The sequence below is a fragment of the Lottia gigantea genome (genome assembly GCF_000327385.1).
Source record: "Lottia gigantea unplaced genomic scaffold LOTGIsca_278, whole genome shotgun sequence".
NCBI lineage: Eukaryota > Metazoa > Mollusca > Gastropoda > Lottiidae > Lottia > Lottia gigantea.
The window spans coordinates 63,401-85,238 of record NW_008708890.1 but is presented as its reverse complement, the minus strand read 5'-3'; the positions used below and the strand labels follow the sequence as shown (position 1 = coordinate 85,238).

Genomic DNA, 21,838 nt, shown 5'->3' with positions numbered 1-21,838 from the left:
CTAAACACCGGAAGTGATTACTTCCCCTTTCTAAAACACGTGTGTAGAATAAAAATAAAAACAAATATTATTTTCTTCACATAAACTGGTAAAAATGAAGCGAAAACGAAAGGTAATGAATAGATTTTGTTATTTTAGTGTTTAACTGTTTATGTTTATTGTGTTATTAATAACAGTCTTAGTTTTAATTGTAATAGAACAGATTAGAGATTGATTTTCGATGTTTTTTTGTCAATAAAGAAAAGTGGAGAAGGAGGGGGTGGGGGTGTAGCTCTAAAAATAATGCATTGCTCGTTTCAACGATGTGATATCGTCGTCGAGGTCAGGACAAGATTTAAAAGGACACATTTTGGCTAGTTTTTGAGAATTTTCACTAAAACAAACAAAAGCTATAAGGTATTAAAAGACCGGTTTACAGTAAGAAACAGTAAGAAATTGGAAGGGAATCTCTCTTAATGTACTCACAATTAATTGAACATTTCATCAGGCTGAAAATGTTCACATCTTAGAAATAGATTGTTCTTTAGGTGTACAACAACTAATATGATTGTTCTTTAGGTGTACAACAACTAATATGATTGTTCTTTAGGTGTACAACAACTAATATGATTGTTCTTTAGGTGTACAACAATTAATACGTTCTGGATTGTCTATGTAAATTCTTTTTTATTTATTTCAGTTTGAATCAGGAGCTGCCACAGCATTTATTACTCGTAATCAAGCTTTACGTAAATTACAACTCAGTTTAAAAGATTTCAGGTACTGTTATATATTATTTTCTATATAATTTACCTTGGCTAAACATCTTGCTAAAAATTTCATCAGAACTTGTCACATATTATTTGTGATGTGAATTTACCCTGTAAAAAGATCTTACTCTATCAATATGTTATTAAATCAAATTCTCTTTCTTTACATACCTTTAGCTAACAGATATATATATATATAGGGGAGGAAACCACTAGGGTGGAAACCACTAGGGAGGAAACCACTAGGGTGGAAACCACTAGGGAGGAACTTGTAAAGGAGGGAAACCACTAGGGTGAAACTTGTAAAGGAGGGAAACCACTAGGGTGAAACTTGTAAAGGAGGGAAACCACTAGGGAGGAACTTGTAAAGGAGGGAAACCACTAGGGTGAAACTTGTAATGTAAAGGAGGGAAACCACTAGGGAGGAACTTGTAAAGGAGGGAAACCACTAGGGTGAAACTTGTAAAGGAGGGAAACCACTAGGGAGGAACTTGTAAAGGGGGAAACCACTAGGGAGGAACTTGTAAAGGAGGGAAACCACTAGGGAGGAACTTGTAAAGGAGGGAAACCACTAGGGTGAAACTTGTAAAGGAGGGAAACCACTAGGGAGGAACTTGTAAAGGGGGAAACCACTAGGGAGGAACTTGTAAAGGAGGGAAACCACTAGGGAGGAACTTGTAAAGGAGGGAAACCACTAGGGAGGAACTTGTAAAGGAGGGAAACCACTAGGGAGGAACTTGTAAAGGAGGGAAACCTCTAGGGAAGAACTTGTAAAGGAGGGAAACCACTAGGGAGGAACTTGTAAAGGAGGGAAACCACTAGGGAGGAACTTGTAAAGGAGGGAAACCACTAGGGAGGAACTTGTAAAGGAGGGAAACCACTAGGGAGGAACTTGTAAAGGAGGGAAACCACTAGGGAGGAACTTGTAAAGGAGGGAAACCACTAGGGAGGAACTTGTAAAGGAGGGAAACCTCTAGGGAAGAACTTGTAAAGGAGGGAAACCACTAGGGAGGAACTTGTAAAGGAGGGAAACCACTAGGGAGGAACTTGTAAAGGGGGAAACCACTAGGGAGGAACTTGTAAAGGAGGGAAACCACTAGGGAGGAACTTGTAAAGGAGGGAAACCACTAGGGAGGAACTTGTAAAGGAGGAAAACCACTAGGGAGGAACTTGTAAAGGAGGAAAACCACTAGGGAGGAACTTGTAAAGGGGGAAACCACTGTAAGCTGAATATCGCCACGTAATTTCGGTCAACTACATGTACTTTTCTTAACTAAAACCTTTTCACTTCATAGTCAATAGAAAATAGAAATAGAATGGTTTTTTTTAGTATGAAATGTGTTATTTCAGAAGTTTTTGGTTTTGTTTACAGGCAGTTATGTATTCTGAAGGGAGTCTATCCACAAGAACCCAAGAATTTAAAGAAGGCAACAAAAGGCAGTGGAATAACCAGAACATTTTATTTTACTAAAGATATCAATTTTCTATCACATGAACCACTGATTAATAAATTCAGACAGACAAAGGTAATTAGTCTACTGTATATCATTATGTAACTTTTCAAAATATCCAACGTATGTTTAGGACTTGGTACACATTTCCTTTAAAACTGTCTAAGATATTTTAAAGATATTTTCCAAGTATGCTGTAAGTCATAGAATATTTGAATTATAATACACTTGAGAACAGAATTGTAATCTCAGTTCAACAAGATTTTATATTCTCTAGTCTAAATGTTCGTATTGATTTATGATGATGTATTTTTCAGCATTTTATGAAAAGATTAACCAAGGCTATTCATAAAAAGAATCAAGATGCGATAGATAGAATTACAGCTAGTCGTCCTAAATATAAACTAGATCACATTGTTAAAGAAAGGTAAATAATGATTATATTTAATACAAGATAGGATATTAATTATTATAAATCACAACAACAAACCCAACAACAAGGTAGAGAGGTCAGATACTGCCAATAAAATATATATTCATACTAGAATAAACAAAAAACTTTTCTTTAAAACACCCTTTATCTGGTGTGTACTGTCTGAACTCTTCAAGGGCAAGAGTGAATTCTTGACTGGGATTTATGCTGAAAAATGGGTAGGTCATAGGTCAAATGTAGAACGATTTTGGTCAATTGGTGTGGGATCTTTGGTCAGATGCTGAGACGCTTCAGGTGAAGTTGACTTTATGTGAAGGTGATTAAAAAGAAATACTAAGGTACCAGGTACAAAGAACCGATGAACTTGATTAAAAACTGTCTCTATATTTTTCAGATATCCATCGTTTATTGATACTGTAAGAGACCTAGATGATTGTTTGTCCATGTGTTTTTTCTATATTTTTCAGATATCCATCGTTTATTGATGCTGTAAGAGACCTAGATGATTGTTTGTCTATGTGTTTTTTCTATATTTTTCAGATATCCATCGTTTATTGATGCTGTAAGAGACCTAGATGATTGTTTGTCTATGTGTTTTTTCTGTATTTTTCAGATATCCATCGTTTATTGATACTGTAAGAGACCTAGATGATTGTTTGTCTATGTGTTTTTTCTATATTTTTCAGATATCCATCGTTTATTAATACTGTAAGGGACCTAGATGATTGTTTGTCTATGTGTTTTTTCTGTATTTTTCAGATATCCATCGTTTATTGATACTGTAAGAGACCTAGATGATAGTTTGTCTATGTGTTTTTTCTATATTTTTCAGATATCCATCGTTTATTGATGCTGTAAGAGACCTAGATGATAGTTTGTCTATGTGTTTTTTCTGTATTTTTCAGATATCCATCGTTTATTGATACTGTAAGAGACCTAGATGATTGTTTGTCTATGTGTTTTTTCTATATTTTTCAGATATCCATCGTTTATTGATGCTGTAAGAGACCTAGATGATTGTTTGTCTATGTGTTTTTTCTATATTTTTCAGATATCCATCGTTTATTGATACTGTAAGAGACCTAGATGATTGTTTATCTATGTGTTTTTTCTGTATTTTTCAGATATCCATCGTTTATTGATACTGTAAGAGACCTAGATGATTGTTTGTCTATGTGTTTTTTCTATATTTTTCAGATATCCATCGTTTATTGATACTGTAAGAGACCTAGATGATAGTTTGTCTATGTGTTTTTTCTATATTTTTCAGATATCCATCGTTTATTGATACTGTAAGAGACCTAGATGATAGTTTGTCTATGTGTTTTTCTGTATTTTTCAGATATCCATCGTTTATTGATACTGTAAGAGACCTAGATGATTGTTTGTCTATGTGTTTTTTCTGTATTTTTCAGATATCCATCGTTTATTGATGGTGTAAGAGACCTAGATGATAGTTTGTCTATGTGTTTTTTCTGTATTTTTCAGATATCCATCGTTTATTGATGCTGTAAGAGACCTAGATGATTGTTTGTCTATGTGTTTTTTCTGTATTTTTCAGATATCCATCGTTTATTGATGGTGTAAGAGACCTAGATGATAGTTTGTCTATGTGTTTTTTCTATATTTTTCAGATATCCATCGTTTATTGATACTGTAAGAGACCTAGATGATAGTTTATCTATGTGTTTTTTCTATATTTTTCAGATATCCATCGTTTATTGATGCTGTAAGAGACCTAGATGATTGTTTGTCTATGTGTTTTTTATTTGCTACCCTACCTACATCATTCACTGTTAAAACTAAATCAGTTCATCTTTGTCGTAGGCTTACAGGTAGGCATTACACTTATTAAATAAACAGGATATGACTGGGATTTGTGTTGACCTCCTTGACTTGTCCTGCTTGTGAATTAGACTCATTGATTAATATATGTTTAGTTTTCTCCTTGGGATTATACAAGATTTGTAGAATTTCTAAATGTAGCTTTTAAAAAAAAGAAAGAAACAACTGTATTTTACAAGGATAACAACTTAGGTTCATGAGAATCCTTTCTACCAGCTGATCCTTGACCATTGATCTTTACTGGATTATAAGTTTTTATATTGAGGTTGTTATAATTTTGATTTTAGTTGAATTCCAACATTATGTCATAATAGCAAAAGCTTTGAGAAAGGTAAGCCAATCTTGATCTTGTTTTTGAAAAGTATTAATGAAACATGGAAGATCATGAGAAAATCAGAATTTTGGATTAATCTTTGTAAACTAATAAAATAACACAGTGTGTAGCTGGTAAGATGGTCGTCTGCTGGGTGATTTAAATAGCATTAAGTTGAGAAAAATTCTCATGCCTCGACACTAGTTTTATTGAACTAATTCTCTATATTTGTAGGTGTTTATTTCTATAAAGGGTATTTACTATCAAGCTGAAATAATGGGACAAACTGTTACCTGGATAGTACCTCATAAACTAGGATATCAGGTAAATAGAGACTACAGTTTTCATTCCATTCAAATTTATAATGATGACATCTTAGACAAGTTCGAAGTTGACTATCTTTCGATGAACGTTTTTAAGTTATTACCCTTGTCGTCAAAATTTGTTTGTGAACACAATAGAGACCATAGTTTTCATCCAATTTAAATGAAATTTGGTGTGATCAGTGATCATTTATAATGATGAGATTTTAGTCAAGATTGAATTTGACAATTTTCCGATCTCAGAATTTGAGTTATTGCCCTTGACTTAGTAAAAACTCATCAAAATTTGTTGGCTTGTTAATGCAATAGAGGTGACAGTTTATGTCAGAATTTTATTAAATAATGTGTGTTTGTTTAAATCAACAATATCTTGTACAAATGAGATTTTTGTTATGATTTGACACAGATAGGTGACTGCCCTTGATATACTGAAAATGTATCAACCACTTGTTTCTTTTCTTTCTTCTATAGAAGAGGTCTCAGAATTTATTATTTTTTATACGTCCACAATTGCTTGTAAACACTCTACAAGGCACAATTCTTGACAGTTTTTGACAAAACTTGGTGTGAGTGTTTGTAATCACCCAAGGATGAACCCTATGGAAAATCAGAAGAATCAAAAAAATATTTAGTAGGAGTTACTGCCCCTGTTTTTGAGAACTTGAGCTCGTAAACATTCTTGAAGGCTCAATACAGATTTTGAAGAAAGTTGGTGAAATTGTTTAATATCACCCATTGATGAACTCTATCGAAAATCAAAAAAATTGAAATATGTTCCATAGGAGTTTTTTACTTTGTTCTTGAAAACGCTTTCAAATTTGAGCTAAAAGGCATGATTCTTGCTGGATTTTGACAAAACTTGGTTTTATTATTCAGTACCGTGCTGAAGATTGACTATTTGTCTTCTAGAGTTTTCACGAGCTAAAGATTTAACACGTTTTAAAAAACAAGGGCAATAACTCATACTCAATATTATTCAGTATCGCCCTAAAGAGTTCAAAAGAAGTGTATGACTGAAGGTTGAATATTTCATACTGGTAATTTTTACTGTACTGCTAAATATTTTTATTTAGAATCAAAGCTGCCAGTGGGCGTATATTACCTTGCCTGGCAAGCTATCTTTGTAGATTCCATTTATTTTTCCAATTTTCATATTTCATATTATTTTATTTTCAGCAACCCAGTGATGTCGATTTTAAAATTATGAGAACATTTGTAGATTTTTATACAACCTTATTAGGATTTACAAACTATCACCTGTATACCTTATTAAATCTACATTATCCACCCCAACTACAGTTAGACAGTGAGAAAACAGACACAGAGACAAAATGTTTAAAATCAGAGGCTGTAGAAGAGGTATGGTTTATTTAACTTGATTATTAATAATTACACTGTTATAAACACATGTTTCTAGTCTGTCGTGTGCATTGAATAAAAAGATTTTTACAAAACAATTTCCATCCACAATCAATCAACATACAATATCTCATCACATAAAACAACATTTCATTTAAACCTTGTGGTCATGTGACCAATGTCCATTGTCTGCCTTGCTTTAGTCAACTAAAATCTATAGTATTTTCTAGTCTAGGCTAGACAGAAGTATTTGAATATATCAGGGTCTATTTCAATATGTTTTATTTATTGATAAATTTGTATTCATCACATGGTAGAATGATATTTTTAAACAATCAAATATCTGTTACAGAAATTAGCAGCTATGACTCAAACATTAAAAACTCTGGTATCTACAACAGAAGATGAAACAGATATTGATGAATTTCCTGTTAGTAATGTAAGTATATCAAAATATCATTATACTTATATTAACCTGATTTCAATTATATATTATAATTCTACCTTCAGTATTCTCAATCAAAATATGAAATAATAGACTATCAATATTGACTGGTGAACTTAGATTTTATTTGTCACTGTATATAATAGTTAGGATAAAAAACTGCACAAGACACAAGCAAATATACTACTACTTAATAATAACACAATAATGGTAAAATAGTGATCAATACATCAAACATTAATAGCATCAAGAAATATTAAAATATTTGGCACATTCTGATCATTTTTGTCATTTGAAGCACTAATTATTCTATAAGATTTTGGTTTAAGTCTGAGGAAATATTAAGATATAATTCTATAAATTCTGATTCCTTTTTAGTCTGAAGATCCTGATTTTATAGAGAAAGCTAAAATAGAATCCGAAAAACTAGAAAAATTCCAGAAGTTGTTTACAGGAAAGAAATTTTTTTTAAATCGAGAGATTCCCAGAGAATCTATTACCTTCATTATCAGGTTTGTTCAATCTTTCTACTCCCACCTCTATAACATTATCAGGTTTGTTCAATCTTTCTACTCCCACCTCTATAACATTATCAGGTTTGTTCAATCTTTCTACTCCCACCTCTATAACATTATCAAATTTGTTCAATCTTTCTACTCCCACCTCTATAACATTATCAGGTTTGTTCAATCTTTCTACTAAGGCCAGTGTTTAGATAATGGACCATGAGTTTAAACAAGAAATAACTTCCATCAGTAGTATTGATTTTGATATTCTTACTGCTAGGTTTGTTAATATGTATGTAAAAACGTGTGTAGGTTGATTATATATTAGTAAGATAATAAATAACTAGATCCATCTGCTTGTTTATAATATATTAGTTTTTAACAACTTGTCTTCAATTTCAGAACATTCGGTGGTGAAGTATCGTGGGAAAGATCTCTAGCTCTGGGTTCGACGTTTCAGGAAACAGATGAATCAATAACACATCAGATAGTAGATAGACCATCAGTTGATAAACAATATTTATCAAGGTATGTTAACAGGGTCAAAGTTTGACGTCAAAGGTAGTTTATGTTCTGTCAGTGACAGTCTCCTGAGACAGGGGGTTCAAATAGAGGGCAACTGACTGACTCTACCAGGGGACTAACTATCAATACAATATTTTAGGGGGCCAGAAAGTTAAAGAAGTTGCTTACTCTGTCTGTCACTATTACAAACCTTGTCTAATACCTTGACATCAATTGGCACTTTACTTGTATCACAGAAGGTAGTGATTTGAACGGATTATAACCTATTTGGTAAAAGTTCAATAATGAAAAGTAGATACAGGTGTGGAATTTTAGATTTAGAAAAACGCCTCTTGATAGCCAGGTTTTTTTTGTGGGAAAACAAGGTCTTAATGCACAATACACCTTCCCCCTATTTTCTAGATATCTAGGTGCAGTAGGTGTTTGTGGCCTGAAATCTTGTTTAACCCTCTATTCTAGGTATTATTTGTAGTCTGAAACAGTGTTTAACAACCCCTACCCTCTATTCTAGGTATTATTTGTAGTCTGAAACAGTGTTTAACAACCCCTACCCTCTATTCTAGGTATTATTTGTAGTCTGAAACAGTATTTAACTCCCCCTACCCTCTATTCTAGGTATTATTTGTGGTCTGAAACAGTATTTAACAACCCCTACCCTCTATTCTAGGTATTATTTGTGGTCTGAAACAGTATTTAACAACCCCTACCCTCTATTCTAGGTATTATTTGTGGTCTGAAACAGTGTTTAACAACCCCTACCCTCTATTCTAGGTATTATTTGTAGTCTGAAACAGTATTTAACTCCCCCTACCCTCTATTCTAGGTATTGTTTGTAGTCTGAAACAGTGTTTAACTCCCCCTACCCTCTATTCTAGGTATTATTTGTGGTCTGAAACAGTGTTTAACAACCCCTACCCTCTATTCTAGGTATTATTTGTGGTCTGAAACAGTGTTTAACTCCCCCTACCCTCTATTCTAGGTATTATTTGTAGTCTGAAACAGTGTTTAACAACCCCTACCCTCTATTCTAGGTATTATTTGTGGTCTGAAACAGTGTTTAACAACCCCTACCCTCTATTCTAGGTATTATTTGTGGTCTGAAACAGTGTTTAACAACCCCTACCCTCTATTCTAGGTATTATTTGTGGTCTGAAACAGTGTTTAACTCCCCCTACCCTCTATTCTAGGTATTATTTGTAGTCTGAAACAGTGTTTAACAACCCCTACCCTCTATTCTAGGTATTATTTGTGGTCTGAAACAGTGTTTTACAACCCCTACCCTCTATTCTAGGTATTATTTGTGGTCTGAAACAGTGTTTAACAACCCCTACCCTCTATTCTAGGTATTATTTGTGGTCTGAAACAGTGTTTAACAACCCCTACCCTCTATTCTAGGTATTATGTTCAACCTCAGTGGGTATTTGACTGTGTGAACTCTCAGATGTTAGTACCAGTTGAAGATTATTTCCCAGGGGTAATTTTACCACCTCACTTATCTCCCTTTGCTAAAGAGAATGAAGGTGACTATATTCCAGCAGAACGTAAACAACAAATTAAACGACAGCAAGGAATTGATTCAGGTATTGGTTTAGTTTTTTAGTCCTGATAATCTGAAGAACTGAAAGACTGGAACATAAGGCATTATCCGAAGTCAGCAGTCTTTTCATGTTTTTTGTTAATATTGTTGTTAAACATCGCAATCCAATAAACTGAGATTTTCTACAACCAAATATTATAATAACAGGCTACTGGAGATATAACAAGTCTCTGAACATAAAATGGAATATATGTCATGCTTGTAACACCTTCTAATTATATTGTCTCGTGGGGCTGAAAGACAATCAAGATTTTTAACATGGGAGCTGGTCCTGCTGACTGATATTGTTATTGACCTAATTCACGTGTCGTCCATATTGAATCCAGAATGAGGCTCATAACGCAAACAAACAGTAAATTTCTGTTTTTAAAGCCTTCTTCTCCAATCTCACTAACTCAAAACTAATCATATTTTACATCATTAAATTCCCACTGTCTATTGGAGAGTAAAAAGTCATTAATGATTTTAAGAAATTTGAAATTGTTATTGAAGGAGTTGAAGAAGATGAGGTAGAAGATGATGACCAAGAGGAAGTTCCAGAAGAAGAGGACAGTGAAGACAGTGAGGTGGAAGAAGAAGAAGAAGAAGAAGAAGAGGAAGAGGAGGAAAGTGAACAAGACAGTGAAGAAGAAGAAGAAGAAGGTCAGTTGATAATATAGATTTTGACTACTAGAGACCTAGATATACTATTGATGATCCTAGTGAATTCAATATAGAAATTTGTACAGCACATAGATACAAGATTTTATATAATTTAAGTTGATGTCCAAAGTATTTTTTTGTTTTTTTTGTAGAAGAAAAGAAACCTAAAAAGAAGAAAAAAGAAGTGAAAGAAAAAGTTGTCACTCCAAAACGTCCTCAAAAGGTAATAACATGGGATATATGTAATTCTTTAAAAACACAGTATGAATTAGATAAATCTCTAGTAACCAGTAAATAATACAAAACTAATATTAAACGTATAAAAATGTTTACGTAGAATAAGGTATTCCGTTTCCAGTAAAAAGCGTGTTGATATTGTAATATCTGTAGTATCAGCAACCTGATAAACACTGCTCCACTATATAACCTGTATTACCTGTATAACCTATATAACCTGTATAACCTATATAACCTATATAACCTGTATAACCTATATAACCTATATTACCTGTATAACCTATATAACCTGTATAACCTGTATAACCTATATAACCTATATAACCTATATAACCTGTATAACCTATATAACCTGTATAACCTGTATAACCTATATAACCTGTATAACCTGTATAACCTATATAACCTGTATAACCTGTATAACCTGTATAACCTGTATAACCTGTATAACCTGTATAACCTATATAACCTATATAACCTATATAACCTATATAACCTATATAACCTGTATAACCTATATAACCTGTATAACCTATATAACCTATATAACCTGTATTAGACCTATATGATATCTAGTGTAAGATGTTGATGTTTTATTATGTTATGTCATAATGGCCGCTGTACTGAATTCTGGGATATATTTTATATTATTATATTGCCAGTAGAACGATAGCTTGGATTAAAAGAGATAACAACATAGATTCTAAAACAATTTCTATTCACATAATGAACTGTGTTTTTTTCAGAAGAAAGAAATGGCGGTAACACCAGGTTCAGTGGAGAATGTTAATATTAATCGTAAAATACAGAAACAAGTAGCAGAAGAGAAACATCTGGCTGAAATGATGATTCCAAAGAAAAAACGTCAAATTTATGAGAGGGTAGTAAAATCACAGAATAAACGAGATGTCAAGGTATGAGAGCTAATCTAATTTACTATGTTGGAAAATTTAACCAATCAGATTTCTGCTCTCTCCAGCAGTAGAGTTAGCACTGGAAGGTTGTGAGAGACTGAAGAAATTTGATTGGTTAAGGACGAGGTCATCAGATTAGGTCAACAGTGTTGTTTTGGGTTGTTAAGTTGGAAGTTGATATCTTTATTATTTTTTCAACTTGACTATCATATATACTTAAGAGACAGCAGAAACCTCATTTGTGTATTGTTTATTTTTTCTGTTCATTTATGTATTGTTTATTTTTTCTGTTGATTTATGAATTGTTTATTTTTTCTGTTCATTTGTGTATTGTTTATTTTTTCTGTTCATTTATGTATTGTTTATTTTTCAGATCAAGGAATTAAAAGATAAACGTAAACAAATCAACAGAAGAAATAAACTGAGCAAAGCTGGAGGAGATTAAATTAGATTATAGACTTTTATAAACTTGACTTACAATTTAATTTGGATCATGAAGGAGTGAAGGCTGGGGGAAAGATGCTATTAATTCTACATCAATATTTTCAAGACAATGGTTTAAAGAATTTGATTAAAGCTGGTTAAAATTAAACAAAATACTTTCATCAAGTTCATTTCATAATTTTTGTTTTGACATCACAATTTGTCCATTGGTTGATGACTTTGAAAGAGATGTGACTCCTACCATCAATATTCTATCAAACAATAGTTTCAAAATCTGACCAAAACAACAGTATTTTCTTGAATCCCATTCTCAACCTCTCTTACTGTCAATGTGAAAAATATAATATGTAATATAACAGTCAAGATATAAGAGAAGTTTTCCCGTCAGATTTAAAATGACCAGTCCAGTTTAATTTTAGGTAGTTTAACACAATACATACAGTTTTTATAACTCAGATTTCTATATAAAGTATAAAGTGAACTGTTTGTGTTTATGTTTGAAATCAACTCAACAGTATAAACTATAATTATATAAAGATTTAAAAATAAAGAATGTCAAAACATGGTGAAATTATTCTGTCTTATTATTTAGATTAAGTACAAACCACACCCTAATTCATATATACAAATCTTGTACTACCCTTGTCCTACCCATCTGAAGATCTATTACTGTCAGAATTGCTGTGTTATTACAGTGGAGCCCTGTTTAATCCAGAACCCTGATATACGCACGGTTTATACTGGAAACATAATATTTATTTTAAACCTGTTTTAGGGATATGGTAATATTCTATAGGTAATGAAACACGTCCAACATAAACCCTGCAACCACAAGCCATCAATTCAGATAGAATATATTTACAGCTTCTGACTGCAGATAAACTTTCAACTGAAGACTCTCAAGGACCCTGCCATATCAAACATTCAATAGTCTACAAAAAAAAACATCATTTACCAACACATAAATGTTAAGAGGTAGTAGGAGATGTAAGCTTTACCCATGACTATGTGTGAGCCTGAATATCTCTAGTCCTATCAGATAGTAATACAAATAAACTGCAGTCTCCAATCCTTTGCTTTAGTCTAAAACTCATTCTGTATCGTGTCCCTGATAGTTAAATTGCTTAATTTAGTCAAATACCGAATTTTGATTTGTTTAAGCAACTAAAAAGCTTTCAAAAAGGCTTAATATCAAGGCAACAAGTTTTAGTCTTGTGTAGGTTTGTATTTTCGCTTCTTTTAAGAAATAACAGGAATAAAAATTCTGAAATTTTAGTGTAGCCGTACAGGAAATAGAAATATGGCGGCAAATAGAAATCGGAAATAATAACATTTTGTCTCAAAACATGAATTGATTTATGGATATTTTTTGTTTATGCTCGTAACTACGAAGATTTGACTTGTCTGCAGGTAATATGCTGTGAAATTAATTAATTACCGTTACATGGCAACATAACTGAACAAAACAAGAGTTTAAGCGAGATAGATAGAAGAAAAGGGGAGGGGGACATGTCAAATCTGCTATCAGTAATTTAGCCCTGATCTTATAAAATCTAGAGCTAGTAAATTTAATATTTTACTATGTGTTACCCTGGCTGAAGGTTATTGCTACAGCGATCATAAACCTTTGCTGCTTAGTTCTTCTATGAATGACCAACTCTGAAAAAGGAGATCAGAATGAAATTTTCCTGTCAAAATGAAGTTTTTATTTGCATGTCATTGGTCATTGGATTGTACGCTAAGGAATACAACCAATCAGAGGCCTCAACAGAAAGGCTGTATTTGCTATTGTACAGTCCAATCAAATCTCTGTAATTACAAACTTCCATGTGTGATACAAGAAATTTAACTATTGATACAAGTAAAGTGGCTATTGATACAAGTAAAGTGGCTATTGCAGTTAAGGTATAAGTGCGAAGTTGGTAATAGGTTGACTTTGTCTTTGGTTGAGCTGGTCTTTTTATGACTATTTTTCATGTCTTTCATATTTAAACTGAATAAGTTTTTGATGAATATTTTGTATAGATAGAAGTATAAAGAGGTCAGGATGCAGGTGAATGGAAGTCAAGTATATAAGATAGGAGGGGTGTCAGTCTTTTTTCCCTGTAAACCATATCCTTCACAGTTCAGTATGATGGACAAGGTACAGTATATTTTATATCCATTTTTATTCATACTTGAATTATTTCAATCTCAATACAATAACAATATATATTCACTGTTAAAATAATACTCAATTGTAGATCTAAACTCTGAGGTACAACATGTTTCAGGTTCTGTTATAATATATTTCTAGCCTACTCAATACAATGAAACAATTCTAAACCGACAGGCCGTCGGACCACTGTAAAATGCCAGTTTTGAGGGGTTGCCTGTTTGCCCGTAGGAGTGGCAATATAACAGAGTTACATCCCTTTATGACTTAATCCATTATCTGTAGTTATCACCCTTTTTAAATTTTAACTGGACACCGCGTGATGTATAATAACTAACAATGAGGGTGGACAAGGCTTGACCAGTATCTTTTCACACCCCCCCCCCTCCACCTTACTCAAGTGAAACATGGTAGAAATATGATCTGTACAATGAATAATATATTGATGTATATTTTCTAGATTATAAAAGGAGTTGAAAAAGGACAGAACTGTTTATTAGAGAGTCCAACAGGAAGTGGAAAGAGTTTAGCTTTATTATGTTCAGCATTGGGTTGGCAAGTAGAACAGCTAGGTAAAATATGATATGATAAACAGGTTTATTTTTACTTTTTATTTCTTTACACTTGACATAAAGACAATCCAATTTAAACTTGATTTACAAAACATTTAGCAAAGTTTTGATGATAAAAAAGTTATTACGCTATCTAGTTACTATTTTGATTTGAATTGATCTGATAGAATAGAAACTATAGATGTATTTGATATGAAATTTGATTTTATTTGTAGGTAAAAAGGAAGCAGAAGAATCAGAAGAGTCAATGGAAGGTAATACCAGTATGTATAGTCATTTAATATTTATAGTTCCTGTACCATATATATATAACAAGAAATTAGTTAACATGGTTGAAGAAATATTAATTATTTGATTCCTACCCTCTTGGTCAGTTTACCTACCACATAATAACGTAATATACTCCTGACCGTCTGGTAACTCTGTTATAACCAAGTAACATCACAGCAAGTTAACATTATACACTTTAAATTAAATTACTTGGAGCTCTGAGTGTTTGACATTTATTAAATCTGATTTTATTTTACAGGTGAAAATTGTTGTTGTCAGTGCCATCAAGAGTTACCTACCCCTGTTCATACACAAACAAATAAACAGTCTGATTGTAAACAAACAACCTCTCCAACATCTAGTCCTAATAATACTATAGGTTTGTGTTTCTCTCTTCTTATTCTTGTTCTCCTTATCTTTAATTAGTTGAGCTACAACAGATCATTGTTATACCCCTTGAGTCTCGAGTATATAGATGTGGGATACGAGACAGTGTAGAATATCCAGAAATATCTTGTTAGATTGACTAATGGCTTTGTAGTGATACTAATAGTGTAGTTTATGGTGAAAATTCTCAGGAGCTAGTAATCTAAAAGAACACCTCACATATAAAATTGATTGTTAGAATAAAGACTGTATAATGATATGTCCTATGTTTAATTAATTATTAATTTGTAGAAGTAGATTTAACGAAGGAAGAAGATAAAGAAGAAGATAAGGAAGAAGATAAGGAAGAAGATAAAGAAGAAGATAAAGAAGAAGATGATGATTTTAAAGAGAGTAATACCAGTTTTAGAACACCCACATTACACAAGGTACATAACTCTTCACACGACTTCTCTTTTCATAAAGATCTACCAACTTTACCTAAATTATCTGTACCTATTAACAGCTGGGTTAATTAAAATACTGAGGAAAGATGATTTTATCAATGTATAATCTTGTCAGTATTCTACCTGCTAAAAAACATTTTTAATTTCATCAAAATTTTCTTCATATGTCTAATGATTTTACTGTGTTTACTACTCATGAATTGGGTCTATGAAAAGTATCTGTAGTTTTTTAATTGGATGCCACGGCATATGCTTCTGACAGTCTGCCTGGTGACAACTTAAAACCCCTATCACAAAACTGTACATATGCAGAAAAGTAGGACGTAAAACTCCATTCATTTCATTTCATTTCATTTCAAAACTGTACATAGAAGTGAGCATCCTAACACAGCACCTTGAATTCAGTATTTATTTTTAATGATTATTTTGGTTTAAAGGGAATTAAGCAACTACGTAAACACATACCAATCAACTACGAAGATGATTATACTCCTAGTAAAAACAAGGGAGATCATTCTAAAGATTCTGGTAATCAAACAGACCTAGAGGCTAGTCCATCCAGTCCTAAAAAACCTACAGAAGATTGTGGATGTTGCTGGAAAAACTCGTCTAATAAAACTAAGTATGTACCTTTATATTGATGACCTGTCACTCATTCTATTAACTTGATTTATATTGATATGTACGGTATTATTTTATTTTAGAGTTCTAAAGAATTGATTTATATTGATATGTACGGTATTATTTTATTTCAGAGTTCTAAAGAATTGATTTATATTGATATGTACGGTATTATTTTATTTTAGAGTTCTAAAGAATTGATTTATATTGATATGTACGGTATTATTTTATTTCAGAGTTCCCAGAATATATTTTGGTACAAGAACACATAAACAGGTAGCACAGATTGTTAGAGAATTGAGAAAAACAGCTTATCATGATGTCAGGTGAGAGTTACAATAAAAAACTCCCAACACTGCAGGGTGTTACTAATCTTCATTATAACTAGTATAATAACTAGTATAATAACTAGTATAATAACTAGTATGATAACTAGTATAATAACTAGTATAATAACTAGTATGATAACTAGTATAATAACTAGTATAATAACTAGTATAATAACTAGTATGATAACTAGTATAATAACTAGTATAATAACTAGTATGATAACTAGTATAATAACTAGTATAATAACTAGTATGATAACTAGTATAATAACTAGTATAATAACTAGTATGATAACTAGTATGATAACTAGTATGATAACTAGTATAATAACTAGTATAATAACTAGTATAATAACTAGTATGATAACTAGTATAATAACTAGTATAATAACTAGTATGATAACTAGTATAATAACTAGTATGATAACTAGTATAATAACTAGTATGATAACTAGTATGATAACTAGTATAATAACTAGTATAATAACTAGTATGATAACTAGTATAATAACTAGTATGATAACTAGTATAATAACTAGTATGATAACTAGTATAATAACTAGTATAATAACTAGTATGATAACTAGTATAATAACTAGTATGATAACTAGTATAATAACTAGTATAATAACTAGTATGATAACTAGTATAATAACTAGTATAATAACTAGTATGATAACTAGTATGATAACTAGTATGATAACTAGTATAATAACTAGTATGATAACTAGTATCATAACTAGTATCATAACTAGTATGATAACTAGTATAATAACTAGTATAATAACTAGTATAATAACTAGTATAATAACTAGTATGATAACTAGTATAATAACTAGTATGATAACTAGTATGATAACTAGTATAATAACTAGTATGATAACTAGTATGATAACTAGTATGATAACTAGTATGATAACTAGTATAATAACTAGTATGATAACTAGTATAATAACTAGTATAATAACTAGTATAATAACTGATCTAAAACTGTTCTGTATGTTAGGCAATGGTCTTACAGGTACATTTTATATCAGATAGAGCAGTTCATGAATTTCTCTTGTATTACTATATTAACTAAGTTTATATTTTATAGAATGACTATATTAGGCAGTAGAGAGTTCACATGTATCCATCCTGCTGTTTCCAAATCTAAAAATAAAAATGAAGGTTGTTCTGAATTGATCAAGGTAAGTAGTACTAATAATATCTCAATATTTGTACAGAAGTCAGTTGACTTAAAAAGATTGTAAAGAAGTTTCGTCTATTTTTTATTATGTATAACAGGGACAATCTGTTGATCTTGCAATTCCACTAAAAATTAGACTTTTATGATGTTACTAGCACAAGGCCCTATATATAGTAAAGTTTTCCTCACTTTCAAAAACCAGCTGTCCTGATGAGGATTGTGTATCAGAAACATGTGTCAGCAGTATGAGATGAACTCTAGTCAATTAGCTAACATTAAGTCCTATATTAGAAACGTTAACTAGCTGTCCTGATGAGGATTGTGTATCTGAAACATGTCAGCAGTATGAGATAAACTGTTGTCTATAAAGAGTATGAATTTAGTAACTGATTTTGTTTATTTGTTATTTAGGGTCCAGGGTGTAGTTTTAAAGATAGAACTAAACGTTTAGCCTCACAGAAAACTATTAAAAATCTTGGTTTAGATTCTGCCTGGGATCTAGAAGATTTAGTTGGTGTTGGTAAAAAACACAAGGTATATGTTCAATCTTACAGATACTTTAGAGTTTTAGATTTTGCTATATTTTAAATAAACTATAACTCTCTCTGTTGACAATAAGTAGAAGAAAGACAGATATAATTTTTGTTATTTTGAAGTTGTCACATACTCCTCCCAGAAATTGACTTTGTATTAAAGAATTTCTGGTCAGTGAGTTTGCTGACTTATTTTAGTTAAATTGTTTGAATTATTTCAGGCGTGTCCGTATTTCTTAAGTCGAGATATAAAGAGCCAATCAGAATTAGTAATTTGTCCGTATAATTATTTAATAGATCCTTTGATTAGAGAAAGTGTAAGTTATTTTAATATTTCTGTAATATTTAGTTTTTTTAAAACTTAGGTTGTTAGCTGGAAAATGAATAGGAAGATATGTGGATACTTCCGTTAAACACATTGTTTTGTTCTATATACAAGGTCACCAGACTTTACTTAAAGTCTAAAATTATAATTGATTTTCCTAAAGAAACATGATATCACATGATTATTTGAGCAATAATTTTTATCTAGAATTATTTTGAAGATTTTTGAAGACTACCGAATGTAAATATAAGGATTGAATGTAGATAAAAGGATTGAATGTAAATATAAGGATTGAATGTAAATATAAGGATTGAATGTAGATATAAGGATTGAATGTAGATATAAGGATTGAATGTAAATATAAGGATTGAATGTAGATATAAGGATTGAATGTAGATAAAAGGATTGAATGTAAATATAAGGATTGAATGTAGATAAAAGGATTGAATGTAAATATAAGGATTGAATGTAGATATAAGGATTGATTGTAAATATAAGGATTGAATGTAAATATAAGGATTGAATGTAGATAAAAGGATTGAATGTAAATATAAGGATTGAATGTAGATAAAAGGATTGAATGTAGATTTTTTTTGCCTGAATTTTATAAACAAACAAACCAATCTACATTCAATCCTTAAATAATATATTCCCTTGTGATTTTTGTTATTTGTGCTGTCAGCTTGTAAATGTTGTTCAAATCTTCTATTATAGATGGAGATATCTATTAAAGATCAGATAGTAATATTAGATGAAGCTCACAATATAGAAGATTCATCTCGTGAAGCTGCCAGCCAGTCTGTTCATCTTGATACTCTAGAAAAATCTATCTTTGAAATAGACAATATGAGTAAGTATTTGTAGAAGAAAGAAAGGGTAATATATAGATATCTAGAATATTAGATATGATTTAACTTACAAACTAAATTTCAAATTGGCTATAAAAAAACACTAGATATGAACTTCTGGTTCAGAACTTGTTTGATTTGAAGGATTAACAGTGGTGATGTCTAATGTTATTATTTTTTCAGTTGAGTTGAATTTAAAACTTGGAGATTATTTGAAATTAAAGAGAATGGTAAGTTAGAATTAGATTTTAACTCAAGTTATTATTTTAGTATTATTTCTAGATGTTTAAAATATGTTTAATTGATTTTAATTTGTGATTTAAGATATGATATAATTTCTGTTAATGTAAATTAATTATAGGTTCAATCATTAATAGAATTTATAAATCAGAATTCACTTCACCTACAACAGAAAGATTTCGAACAGTCTAGTAAAATCTGGACAGGGTTTGATATTGTGGCTCAGATGGAATCAATGGGGCTGGGACCTCAAGATTTTACAGAACTTCAGGTAAATATTAATATTAAAATAGACAACTTATAGGACAACAGATATATATTCTACTGTTTTACTATGAAATAAGATTCATCAAATCAGATAATCAATGTTTATAGTTTGTTTTAATCAGAGTTTATAGTTTGTTTTAATCAGGGTTTATAGTTTGTTTTAATCAGAGTTTATAGTTTGTTTTAATCAGGGTTTATAGTTTGTTTTAATCAGGGTTTATAGTTTGTTTTAATCAGGGTTTATAGTTTGTTTTAATCAGAGTTTATAGTTTGTTTTAATCAGAGTTTATAGTTTGTTTTAATCAGAGTTTATAGTTTGTTTTAATCAGGGTTTATAGTTTGTTTTAATCAGAGTTTATAGTTTGTTTTAATCAGAGTTTATAGTTTGTTTTAATCAGAGTTTATAGTTTGTTTTAATCAGAGTTTATAGTTTGTTTTAATCAGGGTTTTGGACCAGCTGGTAGAAAAGATCTTATAAAATATAGTTATTTAGGGAGCTCTATCAGGGGGTAAAACAGATATTTAGTGGACAGTATCCCTGTATTTGGTGACAAAGTTGAGTCTAGACTATCCTCTTTTAAATTTTGACTTAATATTTCATTTCAGGGAGCCTTGGCCAGTGTTTGTGAAGAATTAGATGATTTAAGTAAACAGAGATTAAATACTGATGGTAAATTACCTCAGTCTATATTAACTATGTTTGAACAGATATTTCTAGTTTTTAAATATCTTTATAGTAATAACATGAAATTTGTTGAAGATTATAGGTAAGTTACTTATTATTATTCATGTTAATAATTAATTAATTAATCTGATGGGACAATAAAACATTGTCTTAACTAGTTGTGCATGTTAAAGATCATAGATTGTTGGAAATAACAGTAACATATTGATGCTAAATTGACAAAATCTTACCCATTGCACACCTCATAGCAACACCTTCTGTTGGGTGTTATTTATTTATTATATTATATTATAGAGCTGTCTTGTTAATTATATTATGTTTATATTATATTATAGAGCTGTCTTGTTAATTATATTATTTTTATTATATTATATTATAGAGCTGTCTTGTTAATTATATTATGTTTATTTTTATTATATTATATTATAGAGCTGTCTTGTTAATTATATTATGTTTATTTTTATTATATTATATTATAGAGCTGTCTTGTTAATTATATTATGTTTATATTAATTATATTATATTATAGAGCTGTCTTGTTAATTATATTATGTTTATATTATATTATAGAGCTGTCTTGTTAATCATATTATGTTTATATTTATTGTAGAGCTGTCTTGTTAATTATATTATGTTTATATTAATTATATTATAGAGCTGTCTTGTTAATTATATTATGTTTATATTATATTATAGAGCTGTCTTGTTAATTATATTATGTCTATATTATATTATAGAGCTGTCTTGTTAATTATATTATGTTTATTTTTATTATATTATATTATAGAGCTGTCTTGTTAATTATATTATGTTTATATTTATTATATTATATTATAGAGCTGTCCTGTTAATTATATTATGTTTATATTATATTATATTATATTATATTATAGAGCTGTCTTGTTAATCATATTATGTTTATATTTATTGTAGAGCTGTCTTGTTAATTATATTATGTTTATATTAATTATATTATATTATAGAGCTGTCTTGTTAATTATATTATGATTATATTATAGAGCTGTCTTGTTAATTATATTATGTTTATATTTATTATATTATGTTTATATTAATTATATTATATTATAGAGCTGTCTTGTTAATTATATTATGTTTATTTTTATTATATTATATTATAGAGCTGTCTTGTTAATTATATTATGGTTATATTATATTATATTATAGGAG

At 30.5% G+C, this 21,838-nt stretch overlaps 2 protein-coding genes across 2 annotated transcripts in view; both read left to right on the top strand.

Moving 5' to 3' along the window:
• Window positions 1-32: 32 nt before the first annotated feature.
• On the top strand, window positions 33-12,353 carry LOTGIDRAFT_202488 (hypothetical protein). Its single transcript, XM_009056437.1, has 16 exons — window positions 33-112; window positions 680-759; window positions 2,122-2,275; window positions 2,518-2,627; window positions 4,341-4,468; window positions 4,766-4,809; window positions 5,026-5,115; window positions 6,291-6,473; window positions 6,826-6,912; window positions 7,297-7,430; window positions 7,827-7,952; window positions 9,345-9,529; window positions 10,039-10,188; window positions 10,341-10,411; window positions 11,172-11,339; window positions 11,713-12,353. The coding sequence occupies exons 1-16, from the start codon at window positions 95-97 to the stop codon at window positions 11,782-11,784; spliced, it is 1,800 nt and encodes a 599-aa protein (XP_009054685.1). The 5' UTR covers window positions 33-94; the 3' UTR covers window positions 11,785-12,353.
• Window positions 12,354-16,474: 4,121 nt separating this feature from the next.
• The window catches only part of LOTGIDRAFT_144987 (hypothetical protein), a gene marked incomplete at both ends in the record, with an annotated part of 41,674 nt that continues 36,310 nt past the window's right edge, over window positions 16,475-21,838 (top strand). Inside the window, 8 exons of the mRNA XM_009056436.1 lie at window positions 16,475-16,560; window positions 17,660-17,753; window positions 18,164-18,286; window positions 18,507-18,602; window positions 19,325-19,460; window positions 19,642-19,688; window positions 19,820-19,969; window positions 20,572-20,732. Coding sequence (XP_009054684.1) covers window positions 16,475-16,560; window positions 17,660-17,753; window positions 18,164-18,286; window positions 18,507-18,602; window positions 19,325-19,460; window positions 19,642-19,688; window positions 19,820-19,969; window positions 20,572-20,732 — 893 coding nt within the window. The remainder of the gene's footprint in view (window positions 16,561-17,659; window positions 17,754-18,163; window positions 18,287-18,506; window positions 18,603-19,324; window positions 19,461-19,641; window positions 19,689-19,819; window positions 19,970-20,571; window positions 20,733-21,838) is intronic.